Below are 18,641 nucleotides of genomic sequence, written 5' to 3' on the forward strand. Positions count from 1 at the left end.
GGCGTTTATCGCATTAATGCGTGTCATTTGGATTGCACTCAAGCTAATGTGATGAGCACAACTACAAAATATTTTCCATTCTAATTATTTCAAATTAGCTTATGAGAGCTTAAGGCTTCGTTTGAGACGATTTTTTTATTGCTTTTTAAAATAGAGTTTTGTACTAAAATTCTGTTTTAAGAAGCAATAAAAAAAAATCATTCCAAATGAAGCCTAAATTGTTGCTTGATGTGGTTTAGCTTATCCTAAAATCAATATGTAATTGAAACAAAAGATTTGTTATTTCATGTTGAGTGGAATGATGCCCATATGTCTAAGATTTAAAGTGTTAGAATGACTCCAAAATTGACATGTTCAAAGTGAGTTATCTTAACTTTGTTCTCCCTTGCCATGTGGAATGAATATACAAGTCCTTATAAATTTTTTTTTTAAATTAGAAATTTTTATATTAGAAAACTGTTTTAGAAAACAATAAGAAAGTCGTCCTAAAAGAAGCCTAAGTGCTTTAGCCATTTGTATTGATTGAGTCAATTTAGAAGGTATATGGCTCAAAAAAAATAATGAACATTGACAAAATGTCCTATTGGGTGGATTCATATTATGTCTTCAATATTAGTTGTAAGAGTTTGCATGGTTCTATTTGAGCCTAAATATTAAAAAATAGATTAAATCAAATGGTGAACAAAACATGAAATCAAAATCACATTATGAGTAAATAATCAATCAAACAGATTGGTTGTATGATTTTTTGCTTCTTTCAATAAAATTTGATTTAATTTGCTTTGATTTTAAGTAATTTTTTAATGATTTGACCTGATTTAATTTAATAAATTTGTTCTATATATGTTAATTATAATTAAAGTGATAATGAGATTTAATAATATTATGAACTAATTGGCTTTGATAAATTTTTTCTAAATTAAATATTTAAAGTTAATTTTGTTCTAAATTAAATCTTTAAAGTTCAATTTTGATGATGACGTTCAACTTCTAGCATGATAACTTATATATATTATATTTAATGAATTTTATTTATTATTTTGTATTTATTGAACTTTAAATCTAAAATAAATAATTTAATACTATTTTTTAGACATCTAGATTTGTTAATCTGTTTGAAATTGATAATGGCATACCTAACATATTTACAAGCTTTTTAGGAAAACTTGTTTAAAACATTCATCTTTAGCTCTAGAGTGATTATAAAGTTTGGTACCATTTCACCAGTGTGGATTCTTTGGATAGAGCTTTTAACTCTGTGTAAAAGAAATTTTGACAACTAAAGCAAGTTAAAGTCATGCAAAAGTAAAGAATAACATATTTTTATGAGATTGATTCTAATAAAATTGCTAAAAGATATCTTTCTGATTACCTTCCTTGTATATAGAAATGTAGACTTACACTAAGATTAAAAGCAATGGTTTCAATGGGAACACCCTAGTTTCTCCATAATATTTAGCAATTCATCATAATTTAATTATACCATATTTAATGGCACTTGTGGCCGTTTGATCACTAAGGAACTGCTTGGCATGGCATTTTCAAAATGCATGCACTGAAATACATGCATTTTAGAAATGTAGGAGTTGTTTGGTTTGTTGAAAATCAAATGCATTGAAATATTTTTGTGTTTGTTTAGATTTATCTCTCTCTCTCTCTCTCTCTCTCTCTCTCTCTCTCTCTCTCTCTTATCTCTTTATTTGTACACTCGGGAGGGAGGCATTGGTTGAGTAAGAATGGGCAAGGAGCAATGAAAGATGCTGCAAGTGTAGGCGAAGGTGCCACGGATGAGTGGGGACAATACAACATGGGATTTGGAAATTGTCCTATTCAGATGATTTTCAAATGATAGAAAAATAGGGATTTCGGGTTTTTTCAAATCACTCAGAGTTTTCTTTTTATTTCATTTGATTCATACTAAGCACAAAAAAAATTTGAAATGCAGGGAAATAGAATGGAATACATATCTAATGCTTTCAACCAAACAACCCCTAAATGCTGTTTAATTTACCACCAAACTTTCTATTTTCTTCCTATGTCTGCCAATGTTTCTTATGCACTGAGATTAATCGTTGCATAAGTATCTAATTGTTCATCATCATTGGGTTCTGCCTGGGTTTTTTTTGGGTTTGAAAGGGTTTTACCTAGATGCAACTGGTTGGATTCTGTGAACTAAAGGATACCAAAATGAATCACATAAATCAAACATTCATAAGGCCTCATAGTTGGCGATTGCCTACCATTGGGACGCCTTTTTTTTACCGTGAAATGTCTGAAAACATTGAAAAACTATATGATGTTTAGGCTAGTAATTTGCAAATTCTTAGGATTTTCTTATAGGAAACCTTTCCTGTCTACATACCATCAAAATATATTTTATCAGCCTTCTTTATATTTTTGAACTTATTTTGTACTTTACCTACTTGATATTTATGCATTAGCAGTTTTCTTCCATCTATTTTAGAGATGTGTTTCATACTGATCTACAATTTTTCTCGCTTCATATAACCTATTCAATTGAATAGATTGAATATATGACATTGCCTTAAATTTCCACACAAATATCACTTCTGAACAGATTGGTGCAAATCACTGATACTTTCCTCTATTTCCAGGTTATGATCAATTTGGTATTTCTCGAAAAGGATCAGAAGACACTTTAGATGAACATTGTACTATCTTCTTTGATAAAGAGAAGGTGATAACCCTTTAAACTATTTTTTTTGTACCTGTGGGAAGAAATATATTTCACAATCATGAAAAAATTAAATTCCTCGCGGCTTTTATGAAGGTTGAACTACTTGAAGGTGGCACATTTTGGCTGTCAGAATCACCCTCTGTTCCAGGAAGCATGTCATGGGGATCTGCAGCGCCGAGTATTGCTACATGGGGGATATCCTTTTGACATTAATTGTACTTTTTAACTTCTGTAAACCTTATCTGTACTTTGTTTCTTTGACATGGTATTTACACATTCCAACTTAAGAGAGTTGAACCACCAGGGTTCAGCTTCCAGATTGTAAATACATATCTTGATGAATTCAGCCCGCGATCACGCAGACGGAGTGCCTTGCTCACATGGCAGCACATCGCATCCTTGCCTCCTAACTTACCAGTTATATATTGTGGAGGATTTAACACGGAAAAGGAATCTACCACTGGACGCTTTCTTCTTGGGAGATCTAGGTACGAAACTACGAACAAAAATGTTTATCTCCTCTTACCCGAATGGAAATTCATTTTTCAGTTGAAGTTATTTGCCTATAAGCCATGCAGCAGCTTATGCTTGCATAAAGTTTAAATAGAATAAAATTCAACGTTTTCATCAATGCTCATTAAGGTATTTATTCATCCTAGTAAAGGTTAAATGAACTAATATATGATCTACAATAAAAAGATCTAGAAGTGATGATGTCATCATAGCCATCACAACCTTTTGTTCCATGTGCATACTTCAATCCTAAGGCTGTTTAGAAGTTTATGCTAGCCTATTTAGATTAATATGAGCGTAAGAGAGTAGAAATGAAGATGACCTTAAGTTTGTACTGGCCAGGATAATTGAAGAGTTTGCACACAAGGAGTTGTTTGATGTGCAATCTTCAAGCCATATTTTTTTGTTTTCTTCTACATCAAAGCAAAGTTGTTTTCTTATATTAAGTGGTCATAGAGAAAGCCTAGTAAAGGAATTTTTTGAATTAAATAAACTTACCCTCAGACTCAATCGCCAGTGAAAACTAAATATGCTTTAACTTCTTAGTTCTGTGACTGTTAAAGAGAATTAATTTTTTATATTCCTATGTATGCCACATGCTTGTCACCATGGAGCTGCAATTTCTATGTTCATTGTAAATTATACATCGAGCCTGTTATCAAGTCGAGCTCAAGCCAGCTCGTGAGCAGGCTTGACTTGGTTGCACCCCTAGCTAAGTCTGTTGTAATAGAACCAAACTGGCAGATAACCTGCCATGGGCAAGTTATCTAATAATAAACATGGTATGAGCAAAGGAACTCTAAAGAGGCATTTTGCTTTTTGTGTGCACATGTTTAATCCATTTAGCTTCTGTGCATCCTGTTCTTTGAGAACATTCTTTGGACCCGGTAGGAAACTGTTTTTATTTTTTATGAATTATATCTCTGCTCCTTACTCAATTGATAGTTTATTCACTTGTTATTTACAATAGAGAACATGGAGTTGTTGGGGATATGAGAGACGCTTGGCCCAATGCCCGCACCCGGAAAAATGTCTCCCTTATACATACATATCATGGTTTCAAAGGTCAGTTTCAACGCTGATTTCGGGTTCGTTTGGGACGGCTTTATTATTACTTTTTAAAACAACTTTTTAGAACAAAACATAAAAATTTTGTACTTGAAAGTTACTTTAAGAAGCAATAAGAAAGCCGTCCCAAACAAAACCTTCATTTTGCATTTCCAGTCATCATAAACTACAGTTTGAGAAGAGCTGATCCATGTAGCTTTTCTTCTGCTGATTGTATTATTTTCCATCAGGAGACAAACAAGGAACTGTTGAATTCTTGAAATTAATATTTAGGGCTCTTTGCCTCTGCTGGGATCGTCAGACTCAGGACTTGCATCTTGATTGGATTCTCTTCAGAGGACGCTCATTAGTTCCAGCTTCCTGTGAAGTTGTCAATGATAATATTGATGGTTTTTACCCTTCCTCTCGCTATCCTGTACTTGCCGAGTTCAATTTGCCTCGTACTGTTAGGCTGGTTGAGACCCCTACCCCTTCAGAAAGTTAAATTTGTTCATTCTGTATTCCATATTTGTTTCTATTTTGTTTAGTATTTTTATCAGAGAATGTGTTGGATGTGGAAGCTTACGGTTCAAATGTTCATTATGAATCCATTTGTAAAAAAAGTATGAATATTTTTGAATCATTATGATAATTTTTGTGGGAGATTCAATCAACGGTCTTTTCTTTTGGAGGCTGGTGTTCCAATAGACTATTTATTTGTTTAGAACAAACAAATTTGATTTATGATTAATGGTTTAGGATTTGGATAAGGATGTGGCTTACAAAGTGTATGTTTAATGTTGTAATGTACTAAGACAGTTTCACTGATGCTAACATATATTTATGGAATCATTTGGAATGAAGAAATAAATCATTGAACCTTCAATTTCTCTAAGTAATATTTAAATCTTGTGATCTTAAATCAAGAACAAATAGCCAAACAATTTATCAAATATAGCAAGTTCAACAATTTCTCATGCCAAACAACTTTTAAAGTTTTAATCCTTAGAAAAATGTTATGTTTAAGTTTTAGAAGATTTCTTAAACTCTATTTGAGCTCAATTAAGTTGCCAAACCACCTCTTAATTCTGCATTTTTGCTGATAAATCCACTGGCTAAGAGCTTTTAATACAAAATTTATTTATTTTTACTAAAAACCTGCTTTAAAAAACAATAAAAAATAATTCCAAGTAAAGCCTAGGTAAATCTCCACAAGAAATATGATTTCAAAACAGAACTATTGACCATAAAGAACCTTTACTTTATTCTTTTTAGTAATTTCAAACACTTATGTGAAAGATAGAAAAACAAGATGAATACATACCATTTTTTAGCTCCAAGCAGCCTAAGCTGCAGCAATTGGTTCAACTGGAACAACATATGGAGAAGTCCAATCTGCATCAAAGATTTCTTGTAGTTGAGCAACAATACCTGGATGATATGTACCAAAGCTCACACCTGCTGTGGTATAGAAATAATCCCATACAAGATTGCTGGTTCCAATGTGTGCTCTCACGTCACTAACAGCATATTTTCCATGATTAACTCGAGTATAAGCAGGGTAAATGTTTCCTGTAGCTGTTCCATTAATGAAGGCAGCTCCAGTTTTCATATAGCCAGGCACCTTGTAATACTTTACTGCAACTTTTCCATGACATTTGTTATATTCAGATGATTTGCACAATACATTTGAGTATAAAAGAGATTTGAGGTACTGTTCAGTGCCTTCAAGAGTATGTGTCCAGTATGCTACTAGTAGATTAACTGTTGCATTCTTGGAGAAAATTACCTGTTTCAAGAGCAGAATTTAGGAAATGTTCCATCTCAAAGACGAAAGTGTACATATGAATAAATTTGAATAGCTTGTTTATTCTCAATGTAAATCTAGAATACTTTGATAATTGATTTTAAAAGTTCTTAAACCACAGTAATAGCATGAAATGATTATGAACAACAGGATGTCTTGTTAAAAGTTGTCAAATCTACAAATCAACTATATTAGTATAGCAATATTGTGTCACAAGTGATTCAACATGTCGTATTTGAATTGATTGTGAGAGGTCCCTCCATGCATTTTTTTTTTAATTTTTCAAATGCGACGACACAATCCATTTCACGATCGAACAACATTCAAGCAATTTTGTGTAACGTCGCGCTCGATAACTATGATTTTTTAGACTTTGCTCAAGTTGCGTACAATCGATTCTCCTTTGTTAAATTCAACGTCTTGAATGTATCAGTGCAATCCTTTTTGCAAATAGCCAAAGTTTGGCTGATTTCGACCACGATCAAAATGCTTCAATGCTCATGCAGCATGAGGTCGTGTCTGTTAGTCGTTTGATAGACCGGTCAAAGAGTGACCGGTTTTGGTCCACACCTAGCGAAATAGTGCACGCATGGTTTGATTTCTGCCTCCCTTGGGGGTGGGGCCAATGGTCAAATTCATAGCATGGAGGGCCCGTTACAACAACAACAACAACATCAAGCCTTTATCCCACTACGTGGGGTCGGCTACATGAATCCTTTTTCTCCATTGTGCCCTAATAAAAGTCAAATTCTCATTTAAATCTAATAAAGAAAGGTCATTTCTAATATTTTCTAACCAAGTCTTTTTAGGTCTACCCCTACCTTTCTTAACATAAGTTAAATCTAATACCTCTACTATCCTAACCGGGTCATCAGAAGGCCGCCGTTTTATGTGACCAAACCATCTAAGGAGACTCTCTCTAATCTTATCTTCTACTGGAGCTACTCCAACCTTTTCACGTATATGCTCATTTCATATCCTATCTCTAAGGGTAAAGCCACTCATCCACCTGATCATCCTCATCTCTGCCACACTTAACTTAGTATTATGCTTCTCTTTTAATGGCCAACATTCGGCACCATAAAGCATTGCAGACCTCACTACCATCTTATAATTTATGAAGGGATGCTTGGGGATTTGATATATTTTGTATACTTTAAGTAGGTTGTTTACCCTAGGGTTAGGGTTATGTTATGTTTTGACTAAATCGATAAGTTTCTCATGTTGAGAAGGCTCTAGCCGGCAGCTAGAGATTTGGGAGAGTCGAGTTTTCCTCTCTCATTGAAGATCCAATTGTATCTTGTCTTTCCTTCATAGCTATTTTAATAAAAAGGTGTTGTGTGTGTTGTACTTCCTATTTTCTCTTTTTTGTCAAATTCTGGTTTTGCTGAAATTACATTTTAGCCAAGGGATTTAACAAATTCTGCATCCACTTCCTATCATCATCCTTCTCGGGACATTCCCGCAAATTCTATTATGGAGCATATATGGTGATCATCAGGCACATAGGATAACATAATGCAGGAGTACTAGACTATCTTGGTCCCTAATATCTGCAGGAATTATTGATGGCAAAGAAAAAAGACTAAGAACTACGTTGAAATAGATGTAGGAACAGTAGCTCAAGATTCTCCTGGACCTGGAATATCCTTCGTTAGTAACAAATCTATATCATGAATAGAAATCTGATGGCAGGTCAGGTACCAGTAAGAAACTTATCATACCTCTGATATTGCAGACGAAAGAGACGACCAATATATAGTTTGTTTTGTGTATTGGGACTCACCTAGCCAATCCATTGTATTAATTCTAACAGTTCCTCCGAATGGTACAGATTTAATTGTCTCCACCCATGCCTGTTCATCTGATTGGAACTTCTCAAACAATAGCTGCACAAGGTAGACTTCAAATAAACTTGCGAAAATTATTAGTATATCAGAGGAAATTGTTGTCGACATATTTTATGGTGGATTGAGCACATCCAATAAGGAGGATATTCTGCATTATAAAGCAAAATTATATCAGGAAGACAAGGCTGGAATATTATTGTCAACCTCATTATCATTAAAAAACTATTAAATACTTTATTTACTCCATGCTACCAAGGACCATAAGAGGTGTGTGATTATAGTATATATAATATTAAACCATGATAATATTACCAAAAAGTAAGATATGACCCTTTTTAATTACAGGATTAGCTAATGATTTTTGAATAATACTATTAAAGATTAAGATTAAACTTGTTGATTTTCTGGATGTTGCAGTTCAGGAAGAAATAATTTATTATTTTTATAATATAGAGAATTACATGCATGTCATAAAAATCATTTATATTTAAAAAATTTAACACCCAAAATAAAAAAAAATAAACTATTGAACAATTATATGTATGTTGTGAACAAACCATTGAGAGCTTGATGAAAGTGAAAATACAGGTTGAAATTTTGTAGTGAATTTTGATATTTAAAAGTTAAATTGATGAATGGAGATAGGAGGTTATTATTTTTGTAAATAGACAATTTTTTATTGGCTTATATAAAATTGCCACAAAATAATAGAAGCCACTAGTGTTGAGAACAAGAACAAACAACTCATCTCATAATCATCATTAGCATTATCCCAACTGAGTCTGGTTTAAGAATAATTATTCTCAACTCATCCCTGTTTAGTGCACCATGAGGAATTCTAAATTAATCAGTGTTGAAAAGCATTTTGTCCATTCGAGAGCTAAAAAGGAATGGAACAACTACTTTCATAAACCTCAAAAAGCAAAAATCAACGACCTTTTAACATACTAATGATTGAATTTTTTTCTCTCTTTATTACCAGTACAAGCAAATCCTAAACCACCCAACATTCAACTGCTCACAACGAAAATAATGACAGTTTGTTAGAAGGGCGACAGTCAGCAAAAAAGAACCATGGACTCCACGGGAACTTTAAAAGGTTAAATTAAAAAATAAAAACATACTAGAAACATAATTTTCTCATAGAAGAATGGCAACGTGGATGACAAAAAAATCAAAATAATGCAGAATTCCATGATTATACACTAAAATTCTTGTTGATATTTAGGTTTCGTTTGGGACGGCTTTCTTCTTACTTCATAAAGCTACTTTCTAGTACAAAAATTAAATTTTTTATAATTGAAAGCCGCTTTAAGAAGCAGTAAGAAAGCCGTCCCAAAGATAGCCTTAATCCAAACAAACAAATTACTTTAGAGTACCCAATGTTCATAACCTGAAATGCATTTAGCAAGCAAAATATTAATTGAAAATGTTATACCTCTGGTGGGGCAAATGAAAGATAACTTGTCTGATAGCTCGAATTTTGTAGTGCAGATGATATGTTATATCCAGGAGTCATAAGTGAAACATGGAATTTATCAGGATCAGATAATATTGGATATCCATCCACGTGTGGAGTGTCAACATAATGTTGTAAAGGAGAGCTGCTAGGAAATATAATTCCACAATTAATCACAAGCAAAAAGAATATTTAAAACAAAATTTATCAGTATAAACTATAGAAATATTCTAGACAGGGATGAGTTGAGGTATAGGAACTTGTTATATGGCATTTAAAATGTGTCACACAGCGAGTCCAACAGAATCATGCATGAGTGTTAAGCAAAAAACTACGAGTATAAATATCATAAAAATGAACAACCATATTTTAACCAAATGTTTTTTGTCTACCTGCATCTCTCTCTATAAGGAATGAAATGAGACCAGCAAGGAACTTTTCTAGAAGCTTGCCATATTTTATCCCAAACGGTAATGCTGTAAACTGTGGCATTAAGTGACGATAATGTCCACAGATTGTCAAAATAGATCTCCAATCTTTTGGCAATGCTAGGACAGCCTACAAGGTAGACACCAACCTCTTTAACCTGGAGAAAAACATTAAAACAATACCACATGTCCATCAAACAAGGAAACTAAATGTAAGAGTGCATACTGAACAGGATCTACATAATATAGTAATCTCAAGAACAGACAATTGGTGATTATAGACAAAACTATAAAAATCAAATAGCACAGAAATTTTGTCGCAAATAATTGTTGTAACACTGTGTTGAAATTCCATCTGCAATCCCCTATTAACAGATTTGAAGGTGTAATGAGTAAATAAAATTGATATTTTTTAGAAAAGAATGTCTACATAGAACTATAATTGATAAATGGTGTATTGGTGTAGTATTAGTCGTAAATTTGTACAGATTTGTTTGGTTGGCTGGGATTGACAATTTGCAATTGAATTTTATATATACCTTTTAGCTGCCATGATGTAAATCTCATCTAGAGTTTGTTTTATTTTAATTGCAAATTTTAGTTCAAGTCTCCTTGGGTCGCAGTTATTTATTTTTCAATGTTCAATTTATATTCATTTAAAGATTCTAGCTAACTCATTCAAATTAATAATTTGTTCATTACATTATTTTTGTGGAAAAAATATATTTTATCAGTAATATGAAATGAGTCAAATCCTTGCAATTTTCTATTCCATCTGATTAGCAACAGGTCATGTTTCTGAACAGAATGTAAGAAATTTGACTAAAACCATTGTAAAAGCTATCTAGAATGAACCTAACTAACTTTTCAAACAATCATTCCCATGACTGGTCCAGCATTCCAGTGTGAACAATGAAAAAATAAATTAACAATAAATAAAACCATAGGTTTTTCATGTGTGAGAAAATACTTGAGTGAGAGATTTCCAGTCATTATTGGCTGATCCAATATAAATGTCTTCAGAATCTGATATCCAAACTTTTGCATGTACAATTCCTGAACCCCACCAATCACTAAGAAGTAAGGTAACATTGTGGACATTTGGTTTTCCTGAAGCAAGACTAGATGGCTCCTCGGTGTAGTCAGGATAAACTCCAGAATGCTGCAGAAACCTAGAAAAGCATCTAATTTTATTAAATAATGAAAACCATGTTGGAAAAATAATTAAATATATGTGCCTAAATATATAATTAAATATATATTATAGGCTATCTTAAAATTTAGCACTTTCTTTAAGGTGATTTAATTGAGATTAAAGAAATAGGACTTTGAGTATAAAATAAAATATGGATTAATTATGTATAGATGTCTAATTTCATATTTCAAATTTTATGATAGGTTAAAATAGAATATAAAAAATTGGTTATAAGATATGATTATGGCCTCCAATCCATACGAATAAGATACTCGCCTTCATCTGGATTACTGGATATAATACACCCCTCCATACGGATATGACACACCCCTTCTTATTCTCTTGTATCCTCCCATTCTATTTTTACGTCCCATTAGCACAAGAAGATAGAGATTCTTCTCTCAGACAAATAGTGTTAGATTGGAAGATTAATAACTCAAAATCATCTTCCTTGTATGGATCAATATATGATTTATTTTCATTCTATCTCGGCGATTTGATATGAAGGATCTTGAATAAATAATGTTTTCTACTTTTATTCATTAAAATGTTGGTTCTCTTTTCTTACTCTAAGAAAACATTTAATAATACTACGAAAAAGGAATGAAAAATATAGAGGAGATGAAAACTTAATCAGGAAATTCAACACTAATCAACAAAAGTGCCTTTTAAAATGGATGCTTGTTGACATCATATGCAATCCACAAGCTGACTCGATTTGTGGCAATGGCGATGGAGGCAAATGAATGTAGTTTCATGAGAAATTCCCTCATAACATCCTATTTCTAAGTTAAGAGTGCTCAAAAATGCTAAACCAATCCTGAAAGCCCCCATGTCACTCAAGTTATTGCACGAGAAAATTATGATTTTGTTTCATAAATGAGTGAGAGAATTCATAAATGAAGTGGCATATACATATGTACTACCACAAAATAATAATAATAAAATAAATAAGTAGAAAAAAAATTGATAATAAATTGAAGCTCAACATAAGGAGAAATCATTACTTGCAAATAATCAATCAAGAGCTTCTACATAATTGTGTATACAATTTTAAAGAAGCTTATTATTGTTTATCCACATGCAATAATTTATCTAACAGTAGAATCCGAGGCCCAATAAACCCCATTTGTTAGGCCATTTTAAGCAAATGAATCATTCATCATAAAAAGGACAAAATTTAAGAAAATCATTTATAATTTGTGTAGTATATATATGAGATGGATTTTCAAAGGACAAAGCCTTTTTTTTTTGGAATGAGCCAAGGCTAGAGTAGGTTCAAGCGGAATGTTAGCATAGGACTAGAGCAATGAAAGGGGTTGGAGCATAGAGTTTTAGAAGGATTACAAGCTTGAAGCTTAAGAAGAGCGGCTACAAAACAACCGAAAAGTGCTTGGTAGGCCAAAACAAATGAAAGGAGAAAGGCACTCAACAAAAGGAGGGACACTAAATTTGGGGTATAAACAAGTCGAGCTTGAGCAAACTCAAGAGTTGGTCAAATCGGCTTGTTAAGCAAATGAGCCATCTTTTTTTGTGTTTGGATTTTTAATCAGAGTCGAACGCAAGTTGTTCACAAACATAAAATCTGCTTGAAAGTCATATAAAAATTATAGAATATACATATTATTGTGTGTGCGTAAATATTTAAATATGAATATTTCGGGTCAAACCGGGTCAGGTTAGGGTCGACCCATTTGAATCCGGGTCAGTTCCGGGTCTGACCCGAACCCGACCCGTGACCCGAAATTGACACCCCTATAAAAAGGGCTTGAACTTCAATTGTATTTGAACAATGACTTCGACAAGTTGACAGCAAAGTTGTGAGCTTGATTTGGACTCTAGCAAAACTAGAACTTTTGACATTGAACTTGAACATGTTTTTTGACTTGGACAAGTGAACATTAAGCAAATCATGCCTTTGAACATTAAACAAAATGAGCTCAAATTTGAACCAGATGATGAAGACTTACAGGTTTGCACATTGACTGCAATGAACTAAGCTTGAACTTGTGACTATAAGGAATTGAACTCATAATAATAAAGAAATTAATCTTAACTTGATAAACAGAGTTATCAAAAAATCATGATCATTCAAGAACATCATAATGAATATCGTGCAAGCCAAATAAGGAAGGTGATGATCAATGCGCACACCATTCATAGGGACAAATATATTACCCTCCTACAAATGAAAGAAGTTGATATGCATAATGGTGGGCTTTCAAGCAAGTTTCAACATGTATACTTCTAGATCTGTTATGCGTATTGCAGATCATTCTCAAAGGCTATCAAGAACTTGGATTCAAACATGGATTTCGATTGCAAGGATATGAATGTAATAACAAGTCAATATCTATACTACTATTATAAAAGGGGCTTGAGTTTTCTTCCTCCGGCAAATCTTGTTCATCCATTCTACTTATTTTTTAATTATCTTGGCCGTCCATTCTATTAAAAATATTTAATAAATCAAAAAATTCACATATATACTATCTATACTACTATATAAGTGTGGCTTGGGAATCCACCCATAACAAATCTTAATCGTTCATCTATAAATTATAAATTAATCTACAACGTTCATTATAAACACTTCATATTCCTAAAAATTAAAAGCTACATTACAACTTTTTATATACCAAATGCATGGCTAACAGTTAATAAAATAAAAGCAGGTTATTGAGCAATTGAATGCATATAACTTTTGGGCTGTAAACACTTCATATTCCTAAAAATTAAAACCTCCATTATGGTTTTTCATATACCAAATGCACGGGTAACAGTTATAAATATATGTGTTACATTCCGATTCTTCGTTTCTTCGCGCGAAAGATGAGGCATCGGGCGGCTCCTCTTTTTCCCCATTCTTGGCTCTTCGTTTCTTCGCACGAAAGCATCTGCATCCTATAAAAAATCTCCTGTATTTTAATAAGGATTTTCAGTAATGCCCATCCTATATCAATAACGTGGGGATGCCTCCATATTTATTATTTTATTTATTTATTTAAATAATTAAATAAATTTGTATATATATATATATATATTTTAATTTGATATATAATTGAATAAATTTGAATATTGACTTGCTTAATTGTACTTGGGAATATTCTCATTTGTTGCTCAACAAGAGTTTGGCAGATCTATTACAATTTAATAACTTGTTTTATGTTATTATATAGAATTTTTATATTTTATAGGCTTAAAATGTGCTTATATTATTAAATAATATAAGTAAGATTAAAGCTCATATATAGTTAGCTATTTATTTAGATAATTTTGATTAAAACATGATACAAAATAATTGGAATTTGATAAATAAATTTGAATAACATTTTAAAATTCTTAAACTCAAGCTCTATAGGAAAATAACTAGAGTAACATTATTTCCAAGGAATTTGAAGTTTTATGCCCTATAATACTCAATATTGGATAAATATACATGCTATTTCATTTATTAGGAAAATATGCACAAAAGCTTCATTCAAACTAAGTTATCATTGTCTTTTAACAAATATAGTTACTAGCCTCGCTAAACAGTTTGGCGATCCTAAAGTATAAGTTTTCAAGGTGAGGAGAAATTCATGGTAACAATTACTCCCTACACACCGCTGCTTGTCCTGGTGGTGAAGAGCTGGTCGGGCAAAGCCCAGGTCCCTGGTTCGAATCCCCAGTGAAAGCCTTAAGTGTTGGCCCATGTAAATTGGTGTGGGTTGCATGCTAGGTCGACCGGGGTTTTCACTGGCCTAAGAACAGTGCTTTCTCGTAACAAAAAAAGAAAAAACAATTACTCCCTATTTATCATCTTTGAAGGTTAGTGATGTAATTTGATTTGTCTTTTATGATTGAAAATTATTTTGATAATCTAACTCATAACCTGCAAAAAAAGAAGCAAAGCACCATAAGATTAGCCAGCCCAACTCCCCATCACTCCCATGCAGAAATTTCAAAAATGCCAGAATTGTAATTTAGTTCTATTTGGTCATTAATAAGTCATTAGTAAGTCATTAATCTAATGCAAATGAAGATCATTACATATTTATCCCTTCATCGGCCATGTCAAATTATCTTTGAAGAGAGTTTGATCAAGCATTAATTAAATTAGGTTTGAGGAAGTTCAAATAGAGATATAAAGCATCGACATGGGTTCAAATATAACTAAATAATGGAATGAATATATACGAAGACTCATCAAATAGGTCAATCATTTTGGTCATTCATGATGATCGATAGTTTGGTCATCTTCATAGGTTGTTCAATAATTGTTGAATGTGGTTCAAAGATGGGTTTATGATTTACTCATTTGGGTTGTTCTACTTCATATGTGGATGTTAGTGCTAATCCTATGAAATTGAGTGTATAGGCTAAAGGTAAGACTCGGGAGATCAACATCAATCCATTATGTGTACAAATAAAGAGGCTGGTAGTCTATAAGTTTAAAACAGGAGTGAGGAATAGAGCATATAGAATTTGAAAAAAACACTACAGGAAAGTCAGTTTTTTGCGGCGGAATTATGTCTGTCGCAAAAGTCAATGTATTTGTGATGGATTTTGAAGAAGAAATTTTTTGATGTTTTTTGCGGCAGATTTGCAACATAAATTTCACTATAAATCCGCCGCAAGTTGAGTTATAATTTAAATAATTAAAAAAAAAAACATTTTAAACCTTATTGTCTCTGCGGTCGAGTGGAGAAGGGCGATGGTTTTTAGGTCGATTATGTAGGAGATGGCGCGGCCAGTGGGATGTACGGTCAGGTGCCAACAACAGGCAGCTGGGCCAGCAAGGCAGAATTTGTCGGGTTTTTTTTTGGCTAAACTTCACCAAAATATGTCGCAAATTCGACGATAATATTTGCTGCCACAAATAATTTTATAATGCCACTTTTTGCGTAAGATTATATTCCGCAGCAAATCGTATTTTGTGATAGATTTTTCTTATTTTGCAGCGAATTTATCTGCCATAAAAAGATAACTTTCCTGAAAGAGACACAAGCCTTTGAATCCATGGGTCATTAATACTTTCTGCCTAATATGCAAGGAGTAATTATCCTCCTTTGAAGCTTGGATGTTGGGTTGATAAACAGCTTTAAGGAGAGGGAGATTGGTGCTGACACTGAAATTATAAAGTGGTTCTAAGAGTTGAACACTCCGAATGTATGATTAGAGAGCAATGTGAAAATTATTCTAACTTAATTAATATTTTTTTTTCTTTCTGACCTCAACTAAATAGCTTTTAAAGTGGTTCTAAGCTTTTTTCTAACATCATTTTTTTTTTTCAATTTATACTAATTCTTTATGTTACTTAATAAACAGCAAATTTAGCGCCACAAAAAGTTGTTACAGGAAAAATTATTCCGTGCCGAGTCCGGACGGTAAAGAACCGCCCGGATGTGAGTGTATATAGTGTTTACACTGAGTATAATTTTGTACATAGTTTGATTTTTTTTATAAACAATGTGTACAAACACTATACACTCACATCCGCACAGTTCTTTATCGTCCGAACTCCGTACGAAATAATTTCTCCCAAGAAAGTCAATATTTCTATTTTTAACTTTGTTTTTTTTTTAAATATTTTTTCTATTTATTAGCAGACAATAATGACCTTTATTGTTAGAAATTTGTATAGGCAAGACTAGGATCATTCTATGCGGAGACTGGATGGCGAGAACTATCCGGACTTGTTGTTCTTTTATCGAGCTTTTGCGAATACTCAACAAAAGACAACAAAATGCAATTATGAATGCACTTTTGCTAAGTATTTGCAGCGCAGCACAACAAATACTTGGCAAAAATGCATTCATATATAATTGCATATTTGCTGCCTTTTTGGTGAGTATTTATAAAAGCGCGGCAAATTTGGACAGTTCTTGTCGTCCTCTGTCCGCAAAAAATAATTTCACATCAATTTTGTACAATATCTAAAGGATAACATTTTGTTTTGTTTTTAACTAGTAAGAAGAAGTTATAATATTTTTTTTGAAAATTCTGATATTCATTTCCAAAGGCTGAGAATTAGAACTCCAGAATTTATATTAAAAAACATCCCATAATTACATTGATGTTTATTTAAGTTGGGCAGTTGGGCTACAATTGAGCAAAATGAGAAATCTCTAGTCGATTCGATCTTCATGTTATACATAATTTAGGTGAAGCAAAATTGCAATTGATTAAAAAAAATATAAAAACACATTATATATTTTGTGAATCATAAAATTCTCATCTTACCAAGCACAATTTTTTACGCAAAAGCACAAATCTTGAAGCAATTATACAAATCTAAGTTGGCACTCAATAGACTTTGTTGTGTACCATAATATTTGTAATAGTATAGATGATTTATTATCCATCATGATTTAGTCTTAGGCTTCGTTCGGGACAGCTTTCTTACCGCTTCTTAAAGTAGCTTTCTAGTACAAAATTTTAAATTTTGAACTAAAACGTTGTTTTAAGAAGCAGTAAGGAAGTTGTCCCAAACGAAGCTTTAGTTTGAGATAGCTTTCTTATTCTCAAATTTTTAGTAAAAAATTTTCTAAAACCAGAAAAAAAATTAGTGACAAAAAATTGTCCCAAATGAAACATTAATGGTTGTTTTTCTCTCGCAATTAGAGATGATATGAAGATAATATACATGTTATTCACAAGAATGTGACAAATGGAGAGAAAGAAAGAAAAAATTGCAGAGCTCCATTCTAAACAAAGACCGTTGAACTTTCAAACACTTTTGTTGGGGTTTTTTTGTCTCCACATCAATATCCATTAACTTTCCGGTCTTTGATGGAATATGGGGTGGGTTGTCCAAGGCAAGATGAGAAGAGAAATATTAAATTGTTGAGTATAGTTTTTATTCTGTATGGTTTTTAGATTTTTTTTCGAACAACTTTTTCACAATTTTGCTTTCTAGATAACAGTCATGTTTCTGTTTGACTATAATTTTTTTTTTTGGTTATTTTCGAAGTATTTCTATTGTGAGAAATATTTTTTAACAAATAGATAAACTGGACTTGGAGCATAGTAAATGCATGAAAATTATTGTCCAACTTTCAAATAGAAAAAATTCTATAATACCCACTTCAACTTTTAAACTATACATTTTTCTACAATAATTCTACAGTTACCTTCACGAACAACTTCAACTTTCCCAAATGGGAGAAATTATACTATGCTGACACCGGATGGTCCGGAGATCAACTAGAACCCACCACATCACCCGGTACCGAGCAAAAAAGTGAGATGGCGCATTCTGGTTGATCTCCGAACACCGTCCAAGATCCGCACAAAATAAATTTTTCCCAAATGGACCCTAATAGAATCGCGGGTTATCTATTGTCAAAAAGTTGCTCCAAATCGACCTTAAATTTCAAAAAATATGTATACACGTCTTTAATGCGCGTGGTGGGATGGGACCCCGGTGCGACGCCTACAACGATGCGGGTAATCATTTAAATCCTACTTCAATGTTTGTGGCGCACCGGAAAACCGCCTATACAAGCCTTTATTGTGCGTGGTGGGATGAGACCCTGGTGCGGCACCTACGGCGAGGTAGTGTCACTGATAAGTACCCCCGAGCGGGGGGAAAGCAAATTGTGTCTTTTAAATAGGTACCGTCAAAGACCCCATACACGCCTTTATTGCGCGTGATGGGAG

General features: G+C 32.8%; 2 protein-coding genes across 2 annotated transcripts; one reads left to right on the forward strand and one right to left on the reverse strand.

Moving 5' to 3' along the window:
• Positions 1-2,545: 2,545 nt before the first annotated feature.
• LOC110102301 lies at positions 2,546-4,947 on the forward strand. The gene is made up of 5 exons (XM_020830583.2): positions 2,546-2,698; positions 2,792-2,893; positions 2,972-3,186; positions 4,182-4,276; positions 4,510-4,947. The coding sequence occupies exons 2-5, from the start codon at positions 2,852-2,854 to the stop codon at positions 4,761-4,763; spliced, it is 606 nt and encodes a 201-aa protein (XP_020686242.2). The 5' UTR covers positions 2,546-2,698; positions 2,792-2,851; the 3' UTR covers positions 4,764-4,947.
• A 535-nt stretch (positions 4,948-5,482) lies between these two features.
• Positions 5,483-10,974, reverse strand: LOC110102308 (phospholipase D Z; the record flags this gene model as incomplete). The annotated part of the gene is given in 5 exon segments (XM_020830595.2): positions 5,483-6,047; positions 7,790-7,954; positions 9,354-9,519; positions 9,767-9,960; positions 10,773-10,974. Coding segments are annotated over 5 exon segments (1,171 nt in total), but the record flags the coding sequence as incomplete, so codon positions are not given.
• Between the last annotated feature and the right edge of the window lie 7,667 nt (positions 10,975-18,641).

This window comes from Dendrobium catenatum, unplaced genomic scaffold (genome assembly GCF_001605985.2).
Source record: "Dendrobium catenatum unplaced genomic scaffold, ASM160598v2 fragScaff_scaffold_593, whole genome shotgun sequence".
In the NCBI taxonomy this organism is placed as follows: Eukaryota; Viridiplantae; Streptophyta; class Magnoliopsida; order Asparagales; family Orchidaceae; genus Dendrobium; species Dendrobium catenatum.